Source organism: Pelmatolapia mariae, linkage group LG23 (genome assembly GCF_036321145.2).
Source record: "Pelmatolapia mariae isolate MD_Pm_ZW linkage group LG23, Pm_UMD_F_2, whole genome shotgun sequence".
Classification (NCBI taxonomy): domain Eukaryota; kingdom Metazoa; phylum Chordata; class Actinopteri; order Cichliformes; family Cichlidae; genus Pelmatolapia; species Pelmatolapia mariae.
The window spans coordinates 40,287,418-40,301,164 of NC_086246.1; the positions used below are offsets into that span (position 1 = coordinate 40,287,418).

General features: G+C 42.9%; 1 protein-coding gene across 1 annotated transcript; it reads left to right on the top strand.

Moving 5' to 3' along the window:
* Positions 1-49: 49 nt before the first annotated feature.
* Positions 50-13,733, top strand: sh3gl1b (SH3-domain GRB2-like 1b). Its single transcript, XM_063466851.1, has 9 exons — positions 50-398; positions 5,522-5,590; positions 7,247-7,319; positions 7,404-7,547; positions 7,792-7,925; positions 8,157-8,315; positions 8,919-9,022; positions 9,118-9,251; positions 11,334-13,733. The coding sequence occupies exons 1-9, from the start codon at positions 354-356 to the stop codon at positions 11,525-11,527; spliced, it is 1,056 nt and encodes a 351-aa protein (XP_063322921.1). The 5' UTR covers positions 50-353; the 3' UTR covers positions 11,528-13,733.
* The last annotated feature ends 14 nt before the right edge of the window (positions 13,734-13,747 follow it).

Genomic DNA, 13,747 nt, shown 5'->3' on the forward strand with positions numbered 1-13,747 from the left:
CTCTCGGAAACTGATTATTTCTTAGAAAAGGGGCTGTGCGGCTTTGGCGTTATGTGTAAGGCGGGCTGGTAGTATTGAGTCGTAACGTTTGTGGGTTTTCTCAGCTCGGAGAGTGCTGATCCCGCTGTCTGTGGCTCCGTGGGCCCCGTTATCTGCCGTGACAGCGCGAAGAGTCTCGACGTGGACGTGGTCAGTTGGCGTGTCCCGACTTGGAGTGACGGCTGAGCGGTCCTATGATTTTCCCGACACGCTCTTCGCATTGGCCCATTTTCTGAAAAACTATATCGCCAACTTCACGTATACCGCAACCTTTTTCACCTCGGTTGGAAGCTGAAGACAGGACGGGCTTCAAGATGTCTGTAGCGGGCTTGAAGAAGCAGTTTTACAAAGCCAGCCAGGTTTGCGAAACTTTTCTTGCCGTTAGCGGCTAGCCTCGTTAGCATGTGCTAACGGTGTGCGGTGAGCTAATGTTTGTAAGAGTTTGTTGTGTTAGTTTGTGGTGACAGCAGCAGACTGTCCGTGTCAGCGTGAACTGTTTCTGTGGGTTTAACACTTAGCTTGTGTCTGTCTACTTTTATTAAACCATCCTAACTAACTAACTAACTTTGGCCGATGTGAGGTTAATTGTAAGACCGCTTGCATGGTCCGCAGGTATCAGAGAGTCTCAGGGAGTCTGTCCTCTGTAGCTTCTGACTCGGTATCCTGTGGTAAACATTAGCTGTGCCGCAGGGACTCTCCGGGTGAGTCAGAGCTCTCACTTAAAACAAAAGTGTTGGAACTCAGTCCGAGTTTGCAGAATGCACTGAAACCACTTCATCTCCATCGGTGTAACCTGCAGGATGTCTGCTTTCAGCACAGCTGTCTCTTTTCCAGCGGTGATTTTTAGGCTGGGCTCGGATCGGTATTTAGGGCAGCTGAGGGGAGTAAAAAAACACACCACTACATACCACTGTGATAAAAAATGCCACTACTCGCACTAGAAATGTAAAAGTCATGATTCTGGCGTCTGAGCCTCGGTGTGAATGTTTTTAATTTAGGCCAGCTCTCAGTGATGGGAGGGGACGGTTTGAGAGGGTTTTTGGAGGCGCTTTTCTTCCTACCCTGCTGATCTAAGCAGGAAAGACATTTGGGTTCTGCCCCAGCTTCCTGTCAGGAACAGACTCAGATCCCTGTTGGTTTGCGTTTAACGGGGAAAATAAGATGATTTAGAAGCTTCGTGTCGAGGTTAGCAGCTCTTACTCTACTGAAAATCATCAGGAGAAGAGATTAAGTGGATTGGTGCATTAGCAAGTGACCCCAGAAATGAGGTGGAAAGAGGAAAGAGTGCGCTTTCCCTTTATTTGACTGCATTGCAGCTGCTCCTGTTGCCAAAACTCCATGAGAGTCAATAACAGTCACATAGCTCAGATTTTCTACACTGGAGGCATGCAGGAAGTTGGCTGTGGAAATGATATCTGTGCCTCGCTCCTCTCATCTGCTTGTTTTTCCTCTTTTAACGTCTCTCTTTCACTTGTACTCATTTTACGAGATAAAATCTTCAAGCCTGGGATGTTCTCGTACAAATTCTGGGCGGGACGAGTTTTTAGTACTGAATGAATACTTAGATACTTAGAAAGCAAAGTACTTTCATGTGAGAGTAACTCTGAATACATCATCACGTGATTTAATGGTTGACAAGAGGCAAATATCAGACACCTTTTGCATCGTTTATTTTGTTAGTTTAATAAAACAAAACTTGGCTGATTCTAGTGTGCAGTTAGGAGGTATTAATGAGTGAGTAGTCATAGGAGAAAGTCTTGATATGCAGTGCTTATTATTATCTGTCATCTTAAAAATGTTTCTATAAAAACATTTTGTTGGACCACAGCGCAGGCTTAGAAACATCAGCCAACGTTATTCGTTTTAGCTCATGATACTGGGTATTAAGACGCTGCATTCAGAAAAGGATTAGATTACTGGTGAAAGGAGATTACATTTTGATGCAGACTTCATCTGGGATTAAAACCATTTATAGGAGCGATATTTCATCTGCCGTATAATCCCAGAGCTGCTTTTTATCACTCAAAGTAAATTTTTGGTAAAGTGTGCCGGTAAAAGGATGCTGGCATTGGTGTTTAAATAAATAGACAGCGTCCTTTATTTTTGCCTGCATGTGCATGATGTTCTTACAGCTGAAAGGCACAGAAAAGACTCCCTTTTACAGCTAGTCCATCTGTGTATTATTATCATTAGATAAACCATAGTTTTAACAGCGAATGTCTTTGATGTGAAGTAACAGAAACAAACATTCGTATCCTTTGTATTCACTGGAGAAAACTTGAAAATGTGCATTTTTAAGGGTCATAATGGCATGTGGCATCTGGTGACTACTCGGGACATGTCATAGTGTATGACAAGGCCTCCCTTATACCTTCACTTTAATAGCAGGCTCATCTCTTAGCCATCATTTCATTCTGTGCCAAAATAAATTTCAAGTATAGTCGTACTTTAAACAAATTTAAGTCGTACGATTATCCAGGATAAGACAAAGATCCATGAGTATGTGAAACTTCAGGAAGATGGCCTCAAACAATCATGTGCTCTGCAGCCACATAAAGCTGTTTCAGACAGCCTGATGACTTCAGGGCAGCTGCTGCAGAGTCTGGCTGCTACTGTCTCACATAAGCGACTTCTAAGTCAGAAGACGTTTGTTGGATGATTGAAGGCGGTCACTGCTCAAATAAGGCCTCAGTAAGATCGGTAACCTGGCCATGTAGAGCTTCATATACAGCTGATGCATAAGAAAGCGGCTCCCTCTTTCACAGCAAGTAGATCTGTTTGTTTTTGATTTGGCAGTTTTACGCCGGATGCCCTTCCTGACGCAGGCCTCGAGAGATTTGTCTCCTTCTGAACTTGAACCTGGATTCTTTCTGCTTGCAGTTAGCCCATATGCAGCTGATTGTGATAACGTTTTAAAATCTGAAATTCTCTGGAAGCTAATTTAAGGAAGGAAGAGTGCCGTGCAGCTGCCAGCTAGCTTCTGTTAGAGAACGTAAGGGCTTCTGACCAAGCCTGTTACCATGAGTATTATATCCGTGTTACCCACCAGCAGAGCCAGCAGGCTGTTGTATGCATAAGGTGTGAAATTATTAACCAGGTATAACCTGGAGGGAACTGGAGTTTGAATTTTAAATAGAGGAGGATGTAAAAATAATTAAAAGCACAAACCTTAGAAGCTTTTTACTTAGAGTAAAAATGACGTAAGACTTCATCCGACTTCTAACTTTTAACTCCATAACAGTTCGTTGTGTCTGAGTTCCAACTTCCTGAGAATCATAGCTTTTTTTCCCACCAACTGTCTCTTTAACTGCAAACCAGACTTTTGGGATTTGCCATCTTGATGTAATCTGAAGCCAAACAAGAGCTTGAACCTTGTGATAATGTGCAGGTATTTAACTAACACCGAGTCATTGTGAAGAACACGATACGTGTCACAGGCTGATCCCTCAGTGTAGCACTGTGAGCTGTTTATACCAAAACTTAGCTGTGATAGGGTTTTTCTGTGGATGCTTTTTAGCTTCTTCTCTTTATGTTTGTGTGCATGTAAATAATAATGTTACACTCACAGGAAAGACGACGCTTAGATCAGGAGAAGAGCTGAGGTGTTATTTAATGGCCAATCAATGTCGCCAACAGAGCTGCAAAGGAATAAGATTTGGCGACGTAATAAAAATAGCCGAATTGGATTTAATTCTTTACCAAAGTGTGTAAAGCAGACAGAAGTACCCAGCATAAAGGAGGGCCGTGCAGTGCTGTGTAGGTCCTGAGTTGAGGCTGTATCTATACTTGTGACCTCAGAGTCCCCGGTCATGTGATCTCTGCATACAGAAGTAAAGCCTGAGGATACCAGACTGCTGTTAGAGCCACAGCTGAGATGCGGACGTGTTGCAGTGGTTATTCTGTTTGTGTTGAAACCTGATAACCTCAGTGAAACAGATGAAAGGCAAAGTTTGTCATAGACACGAGGAAGTTTCTGTGATTCCAGTTATCACATAAAGATCACAAACAGCAGTTTTGAGTCATGTAGGAAATGACTTCAAACAGCTGCTGATGGTTTCATGACCAGCTTAGGGAAGAGCAGGTTGCTGTGTGCAGGATTTCCAGCTAATGAGTGTTTTTCATCTATCCCCGCTAAAACCAGCCAGAGTGTTTCCAGCTGAGGCAGACTGTCTCCCGCTGGGTGCTACATGTGGGAGGGTCACTGTGGACAGTGTCCCGACCAGAGTTCATGTGCCAAAGAGGCTTAAGGTCAGGAACACTGTATGTCTCTGAGTAGATCACCGTGGGAAAAGGTTGACTGATCAGCCTTTAATGGATTGAGGGCTGTTTTAATAATATACATGGATAAATAGCATAGACTGGATCCACTGTGTGCATATGGGTCTTTAGCGTTATCATCTACTGTACCTCATCAAAAAGGTTTAAAAGATATTTCTGAAATGTCAGCAGACTGCACGGACGCCGGCTATGAAGGCCTCATGACTCATTAACTCATTACCTTAATTATGCTGCTGACCTTTTGTACTTAAGCCACTCCCTAAAAGGGTGCTCTGAGTTGGGGGGGGGGGCCTGAAAATGAGATCCAGGTCATACATGTGTAGCTAAAATCACGTATTCTTTGCTTCTGACGTTTCCTGTGTTTCATTAACTGTGCAGATGGTATAAATGTCTCCCTCTGTTATTACTGCATGGTGAAATATTTAACAATTAACAGAGAGCTTGTTGCAACTTTCCTCAGAACTTCAGCACACAAGAGCAAAGCAGATTCTTCACATCCAGGTTTTATTGCTCTCACAGTTTTATTGCTGTAGACTGGAATCATAGCAGAACCACAAACAGAGCACAAATTAGTCATTGTGACTGGCTTTCGTCTTTGCACAACAGGGCTTCCTGGTGATATTAGGCCTCGTTTTGCTCCCTGTTCTGCTTTGAAAAGCTTCAATATGGTATCATGTAGCCTGTGGGTTATTATCTTGAAGTCGCTCCAGCGCAGACTCATTAAAGAGACAGAATTAGCACTTTCATTGAATTCAGCCTCCTCAGAAATGTAGATTATTAGAAAACAGAATGTACAGCAGTACTTGCACAGTAACGTAGTTCCTTCATTTCTTAGCATGATCAGAGGCCACAGACAAAAATCCAAGTGAGCTCACTAAGATAGTTGTATGCTGTCAACATCAACAAGATCTACTTTGAAATAGCATAACATTGCATTTTTCATGCATTTTTGAGATTTCTGTGGTATTACTGCAAGCTTCTCTGTTGTTCTGAGTCACCTGAGGTTAAGGTTAGGACTGGGCATATAGCACACCATGCTAGCGGGCACCGACCCGTCTTCTTGGGTGTATGATCACAGAGCAGGCAGTGGTAAATTAAAGATGTGCTTCAGCTTGTTTATCTGCTCAAATCAAAACCTTATGAGCAACATTAATGAATTTGCGCTCTTGTTTTCTCAATCCCCTCCCTCCCTCCCTCCCTTTAGATGGTAAGTGAGAAAGTTGGAGGTGCAGAAGGAACCAAACTAGATGATGACTTCAGAGACTTGGAACGGGTAAGAGAGCCATCCTTGTGTAGTCTAACAGAGAAACATGCTGAAGCTGAAGGCCTGTGTGGTTTCACCGAGTACACAGGCATCATTATTGTGTTATTTTTGTTTGACTTGTATTTACATGCCATGGAAAGCGTTATGCGATCCTATCATACAGGATCAACAGTTTATCTGCTATATGTTGCACACGTCTCAGAAAAATGAAAAAGTAAATCTTTATAAACCGATCCTGATTGAGATCCGGTGCTGAAAAATGCCATTTGGACCCACTTTTGACACAAATGGCAAAGAAATGTCACTGGTGGAAGCTTCCCAGGTTTCCTGATGTCCTTGGGTTTCGAGCTGTTGTGCAGACAAAACAAGTGGAGGACGTCTCTTTGGGAATGTTTTTTAACCGTTATCTGAAATGTTTCAGGGCAAAACTTTCATCATGAATAAATCCAGTGGAAAGTGCATAGAGCAGCATGTGTAGATGCATCTCAGTACAATATAATATACCAATCAAACTTTTTCCAGTTCTGAGATACCTTTACTTGCAGTATCTGACAAACCCATCTCATACCAGTGCTAAATTAATAAAGTGTAACTGTGTGGAAGAGCCTGGGAGTCATTCTTTTATGCATGACCTTTAAACACAGTTTTCCTGTGAGTGTTTTAAACTAGCGTGACATGAACACACAGTAAAAGTTGTTGCTGTAGCTGGAGTGAATTTTTTTTTTTTTTTTTTTGCATATTTATCCCACTGACATGTTTCAGATCATCAAACAAATTTTAATATTAGACAAAAATAACTTGAGTAAATACAAAGTGCAGTTTTTAGATGATTATTTCCCTTTCTCATACAGGCCACCTGGACTTATTCAGTAATTTTGGCTGTAAAATTACAAAATAATTCAATTTTTTCTGAAACTGTTTGAATTTTGTCTGTAGCACAAACTGTAACTGAGTTATGTTATTTAAGGTTATCTAAAGAGGGCTTCTAAAATGGGCCTGTTGCAGGGCTAGTAATGTTTTTAAATGGTTAAGGGGAAAAAAACATCCAAAACACGTGGGAATAAAAATCATAAATTAACTTTGTTAACCACATTTCTCAATGCTAAATTTAATTTCACTGCCACACCCAGGCCTGATCACTGTCGGACCTGCTGAGTCACTTAAATAGAAGCTGTCTGACAAAGTGAAGTAGGCTAAAGGATCTAAAGAAACAGCCGAGAAACAAAGTCACTGACATCCATCAGTCTGGAAAAGTTTACAGAGACATTTCTGAGGCTCTGGGACTCCAGTGAACCACAGAGAGATCCATTATTCACACATGGAGAAACTGGGAAAGGTGCTGAACCTTTACAGGAGTGACCGGCCTACCAAAATTCACCCAGAAGGTCACAGAAGAACCAGAACAACTCGGGCAGCAGGACCATGACAAGTCCACCTCTGATTGGCTCAGAAAGGCTAAATAAATGTTTCAGAACAAAGTCTGGACTTAAATTCATTGGCTGTATATTGGATTTATGCGAACTTATAATATTTATCTTGTTACTGTGACCAAAGTCTGTTTAAACAGGAACAAATTAGCATACCTCCTTTTTCTCTCTGTGCTGTTTAAGTTCTCTGACCTGGGGCTCTGATGCAAATGTATGACGAGTGTGTGTGTTTCTGCAGAAAGTGGATGTGACCAGTAAAGCAGTGGTAGAGGTGATCTCCAAAACATCAGAGTACCTCCAGCCTAACCCAGGTGAGGAGAAGACCGGTTTCCCTGCAGCTGCTTAGAGTATTTAAACTCCGGTTAGTTTCACCTCCATTTCCTTTATTTTCACAGCATCACGAGCCAAACTGTCCATGCTGAACACCATGTCCAAGATTCGCGGTCAGGTGAACAACCCGGGCTATCCTCAGGCTGAAGGGCTGCTGGGAGAGTGCATGGCCAAGTACGGGCGGGAGCTTGGAGAGGACACTAACTTTGGTAAGATGTGTGTCTGTATTCTGGTTTAGTGTCATATTTTCATGTCAGAATAGCACTTCTGTGAGTCATTAGTGGCTTTGATGTGCGTGGTTGTGGTCCTTTTGGGTGTGATAAATTTAAGCGGACCCAAAGCTTACCCAGAGTGTGCTGAAACACTTTGATTTGTGTGCTTGGATCCAGCACGTCTCTGCAGTTCGGCTCTAAAATCACATCTCCGCTTTCAATGTCTCTGTGTGTGGTTAAGGTGGCGCTCTGGTCGATGTAGGAGAGGCCATGAAGAGGCTGGCCGAAGTCAAAGACTCTCTAGACATTGATGTCAAACAGAATTTTATTGATCCACTGCAAGGGCTTTGTGACAAGGACCTGAGAGAGATCCAGGTATCATACACTGGAAATAAACTGTAATGTATAATTACGCTGGTTAAGCTTCAATGTCTTTTATTAAATATCTCCTTCAAGTTTGAAGAAGCAGCACGATTGCTGTTTCTGTAAAATATTCAATGAAATACCTAAAGCGTCCATCTGAAACTCCTGACTGCTAACGTTAGCATTTTAAATGACAAAAGTCAGTGGGGCTAGTTTCATAACTAAACAGTACATTTTCTGCAGCACTATCTGAAGAAGCTGGAAGGTCGCCGCCTGGACTACGATTACAAGAAAAAGCGTCAGGGAAAGATCCCGGACGAAGAGGTTCGACAGGCTCTGGAGAAGTTTCACGAGTCAAAGGAAGTGGCTGAGATGAGCATGTACAACCTGCTGGAGACCGACGTAAGGATTCATTAAACGTGTTTGGCACGTGAGCTTAAGCCTGATCCTGAATCCTGATCCTGAATCCACTTTTTCCTATCTCTAATATAGACATATTTCAAAAACATAACTGCAGACATTTTCAGCCTGGTGGTTCTTTAGATCTGATGCTGATATTACTGTATCATACAAAACTGTAGTGCTCTGTCTGGCCTGGTCAAATACAACCCACCCACAGAACAAACACTCGTTCCATTAGCTGGACCTGTACAAACTGATAAAGCACAGCCATTCAGCGCAACACTGAAGACAGTCTGCTAACGCCTGCAGTTTAACAGTCGCAACCTTTGATCCCTTTATGGTTCAGTGCTTCTTATTCATAATAATCAAACTAATAAATCATCACTTCAGTTGAAGAATTCATTTTAGTAATGAAGGCTCGTCGACGGGGATGAGTAGGCTAATTGGGATGAAGTCTGTCAGTTTCATATTTCCTGTTATTTCTCTGGTGTCCTCCAATCTGTGGCGTGCGTCTTTAATTTTGGACGTTGGAAACTAGCAGTTGGTGGTCAGTTCATAATAAACAAAAGAGGTGAAACTCACAGACGAACTCTGTGTGTGTAGATCGAGCAGGTGAGCCAGCTGTCGTCTCTGGTGGAGTCTCAGCTGCAGTACCACAGACAGGCCGTGCAGGTGTTGGAGGAGCTTTCAGGCAAACTTGGAGACAGGTGCAGTAATGAAACGATTTAGCGCAGCTGTGCAGGTTTCTGCATATGTCTTTCAACGTGCTGTGGAAGATGCATTTCTTCATGTTTTTGAACAGGATGAATGAAGCTCAGTCTCGAACAAGACGTGAATACACACCCAAACCCAAACCCGTGTTTGACTTTGGAGACAACAACCATTCAAATGGAGGCTACTCGACCCCCATGGCTCCTCCCCCGTCACGCATCTCGGGTAAGAAACCTTTTAAGAGGACTTAAAAAAAGGTTCAGTGTGAACAAGTTGCCATGTTACAGTGAACAAAGTAACAAAAGATGGCATCTTGGCAAAAGAAAAAGCAGTACTGTCTATTGTTTTGTGTTCATGCTTCCAGTTACAAAGCTGCATTAAAGCACCAAAAATGAGCTGCCCCGCCAGAATTTTAACAGCTAACCCTCCATCTGTTTGTGCCAACACAGCAGATGGGCTAAACCGAAGCAGTGTGCCCGAATAAACTTCAGTCCTTACAAATCTGACACAAAGTCAACTGAAAGTTCTTGGCATTGCCAACAGGATTGCTCAACAAACAAGCGCCACTGAGTCCAGTGAGCATCTCCGTTTGTCTGCTGTGTGAGCGAGGCTTTTTAAAAATTATGGAAATGTCACTGAGTTGGTGATCATGACAGCAGTGTGTGTGTGTGTGTGTGTGTGTGTGTGTGTGTGTGTGTGTGTGTGTGTGTGTGTGTGTGTGTGTGTGTGTGTGTGTGTGTGTGTGTGTGTGTGTGTGATCTTTCCGGCCTTTCTCCAACCGACCTTGTTCCTCTTCCTTGTGACATCATCAGAGACGACTTTTCACTTGACCAGGCCACAATCCTTGGAAACAAGGATTGTGTGAGTCACCGGTTATGTGTGTGGTGCTGTTTCTCAGTTGTTTTAAACTGGTGTGTGTGCGTTTGCGCTCACTTCAAGGGTGAAATGTAGGAAGTGGACCAAAAGCTGCTTTTCATTGGTTGAACAGATAGTGGTTTATGGTTTATGCATAAAACAGCAGCGAGTGTGTGGTTTTGTTTGAAATGACTGACTTCTTGAATCTGCAAATGTTTTTTTTTGCTGTATCTGTATTTTAATGACCTTTCAGTTAGGTTTTAGAGGTGAACACAGAAGCATGAGTACACGTAAACCTTCAAACATGTAACCCAGATACAGACACTTTGGTCTCTGCATGGAAAAACTACATCATAACTGGTTTGTAAAACTTTTATTATAGTTATGTTGGCCCTCGTTTGTTGTATGTGATATTTAATTTGTGCACAGCGAAGCGTCCTGTTTCCATGCCTTAATTTGCATGTCGTGGAAGCGTAAAACACAAATAACTGACAGGGTTTGTTGTGGCTCTGAAAAGGCCTGTGGGTGTGGCTTTGACTGTTTATGTGTGACCTTTTAAGTAAATAAAAATGTCTGACCCCATGTAACTAAACTAGTTAACATTACAGGACAACACATCTGATTGAATGAAGGATTGTTTTAATTTGTGAATCGGTACTAAATCAGCCGTGTTCAGCACAGTTTTAGAATCTCAGCAGTGTGTTCAGTGTTAGATATTTATGTTGCAACTTTTTTTGACACTTGTCTTCATTTAATCTAATTCTGTTCCTGTTTTTTTTTTTTTTTTTTTTTTTTTTTTTTCTTCTTTTCATCATTATTTTGCACAGTGCAGCGAGCATCATTTCTCATCTGTGTGTGTCCGTGTGTGAACGCTTTACTGTAAACACGTGCGCTCAGATAGTTGTGAAAGAATTTCATGCTTGAATCACAAAAAGAAAAAAGTGTGACGGTGAAGGAGAGTTCATCTGATCTGATACTCTAGATATCAGCACCTGTGTTTTGGGTTGTAAATATAAGAAGCAGTTGGTCCTTTTCCATTTAGAGTTTGTGTTGTGTTGCTGCTCTTGTAAACAGATGAAGACCAGAGAATGGCTGACCAAATCTTTTCCCATCTCTAGCCGTCCCAGCAGTCTGCGGGTTGAGCCAGATACAATGAGAAAATTGTGTGGCAGAGAAAAAGCCCAGTTTGTCTGTGCATGGAGCCTCCTCGCTGCTGCTGATCTGAGTGAGGTCACAGAGAGCGAGAGGGAGGATCTGGTCTTGGAAAGCTGCTGTCAGAGGAAGTTCTTTATGCTTTAGTCTGTTCAGAACGTCTCGTGAGCACCGTTTACTAATGTTATACTGATGTTTGATGTGACTTGCTTTTCCTGGAACTGACAGTCTGTGACCTTTAACCTTTTCAAATATCCTGCCGTCTTCCTCATCTCTGCTCTGTTTGCTGGTCGTTTTCAGCCCCGGAACAGCCGAGCTGCAAGGCGCTGTATGACTTTGAGCCCGAGAACGACGGAGAGCTGGGCTTCCGCGAGGGCGACATCATCACCCTGACCAATCAGATCGACGAGAACTGGTACGAGGGCACGCTGAACGGCCAGTCGGGATTCTTCCCCCTCAACTACGTCGAGGTCCTCGTGCCGTTGCCACACTAATGCAAAGAGAGGGCGCTAGGAGGAGACTGATGTAAAGGAGGAGGGGAGAGGAGGTAGAATGAGAAGAGAGCGAAGCGAAGTGGAGGGATGGTCCGCAGAGGTTTCATTTTTCACCTTCGGCTCCAATGTCATCATCACAGAGCACTTTTTGGTCACCTGGAGTCCCGAAGAACTACCCGACCAGAATATCAGCGTTTCACATGGAGATCTGTTGTCCAACAGCAAGAAGTGTATCGAGGACTAACTGATGAAGCAATTTGTAAGGATTTCTAACAACAAATTAATAATGTAGAAAAAATTAATGTGGGTAATTGGAGCGGTCGGGGTGACTCTTTCATATCGTTTTCTTGTATTTGCAGTCTGTTTAAAACTCAGGTTGGTCACCAGATTAAGAGGGGTGGGGTGGGGGTCATGCATAACTTGGCTGAACATTTTCCTCATTTCAAAGTGAAAACTGCTGGTTTTCACTTCAGCTGTGGACTGGTTTGTGCCTGGTGATGCCACCTGCTGGCATGACTGAGAATTAGTAAACTGAGATGGAACCACACACAACTAGCTGTGTTAAAAAAAAAAAAAAATACTGCTTTGATATTTTAATGATAAACTTGAGCCAAATTCTTCTCAGATTTTGAACATTTTCAGGTTTCCCCTGTTGCGTAACGACCTGTTTGTTTTATCCCTGTCAGGCTGTGCAGCCGCACTCACGGTTACTCCGTTCTAGTCTTTGATCGGTGTCCGCTCAGCTGACTATGGTATCTTAGTAAAGTTCAGCTGGTAACGTGTGAGAGGATGTTGTAACTGCACCTTTGTCCTCAAATGAGATTGATGTGTGTGACGGACATCTCCGGCGTCACACAGACGCGAAGGTTGCGCGTGTCCGACATGTGGAAGAGCAGAGCGGTGTGTTCAGCTGAGGAGATGATGCAGGAAACTTTATAAAATGCAATAGAAACATATCGCTCGGCGTGCCTGTTTGTTTAATGATTCTGTACAACAGCCATACTTTATAATATTTCTGGCCTGTTTGTTAAGTATGTTAACCTTTTTTTTCAGCCTTTCGGCCCACTTTAGACACCTGTCGGCTACACGCAGAGACAACGCTGCTGGCAGCGTCCATCTCTGTCCCGCCAACGTCGTCTTAGCTCAGAAACGTCCTCGTGCCCCGTCTTTCTGACGGCTCACGGGCTCTGATTCACGTGATTGGTTAGTGTGTTTAGGGCTGATGGAGGCAGACTGTGTAGACAAGGCTGGCTTCTTGTTCTGGATTTGGCCTCGGTGCACACCTGTGGGTGGAGTCTAATCCAATACACCCTGTACACTGAGGGAACAACGCGGAAGTAAAAGGGAACCATTGAGGGAAATGTGCATGTAAGCGGTTGTCCGTTTGGATTATTTTGGAGAACCTTTGTTAGCAAACCTTTCTCTTCAGTGCGTCTGATTTCAGATGCTGAATGTTGAATACACTGTGCAGTTTCTTCTTTTTGGTCCATCACTCCATGCTGCCAAACACCAACTCCTGTCTAACCTGTTTACATCTTTGACCCTTCTGCACTTGGACGCTCACATGAGGTTCGGGGTGAATGTGAGCAGAGGTGTGCTGTCTGGGTCTCACTGTTATCAGAGCCAAGTCTTTGTTTTAGTGCCTTTGGAAAAAAGAGGAGGGGGAGTATCCCAGCTTACACAATAACCAAAACCTAACGATGGTCACAATGTCTTTTACTGCGTTTTCTCGTCGTCGTCACCTTCCCGTGCAAAGGGGACATGCACTTGTGCATATTTCTGCACATTTTGATGACACTACATGCAGTTTCCTGGATATCTTGATGTGACGTTTGTCAGCAGGCCACCAAAGGAAACTGTCTCTCTTTCTCACAGAGATTTTAATCCCGTTTCAACATTTCTCACGATCACTCATCGTAAAGGGTCGCATCTTTGTTTCATCAGTCTTAAATGCTCTTTTCAACGTTAAATCATTCTGACTCTCTATAGTATTATTTTTTTTATATATACAAGACCTAAAAACCTTTAAATTAATCTCTGCATGTAGTCCTATATTACACCTAGTACGTGTATATCTTAGATTTAAGTTGCTTTTTACTTTTGGTATGAATACAGAATTTAACGACATTATTGTGTCTTGTATTATCACAGTATTTGTACATGCTTCTGTCCTGTCCCCTCATTTCCCCGTTCTTAAAATAAATAAATACAGTTTTAAAT

Coding starts and splice junctions, on each gene's coding strand:
- sh3gl1b (XM_063466851.1), top strand. CDS start 354: ATGTCTGTAGCGGGCTTGAAGAAGCAGTTTTACAAAGCCAGCCAG. Junction 7,548..7,791: donor TGGAGAGGACACTAACTTTG/GTAAGATGTGTG, acceptor TGTGTGGTTAAG/GTGGCGCTCTGGTCGATGTA. Junction 8,316..8,918: donor ACAACCTGCTGGAGACCGAC/GTAAGGATTCAT, acceptor CTGTGTGTGTAG/ATCGAGCAGGTGAGCCAGCT.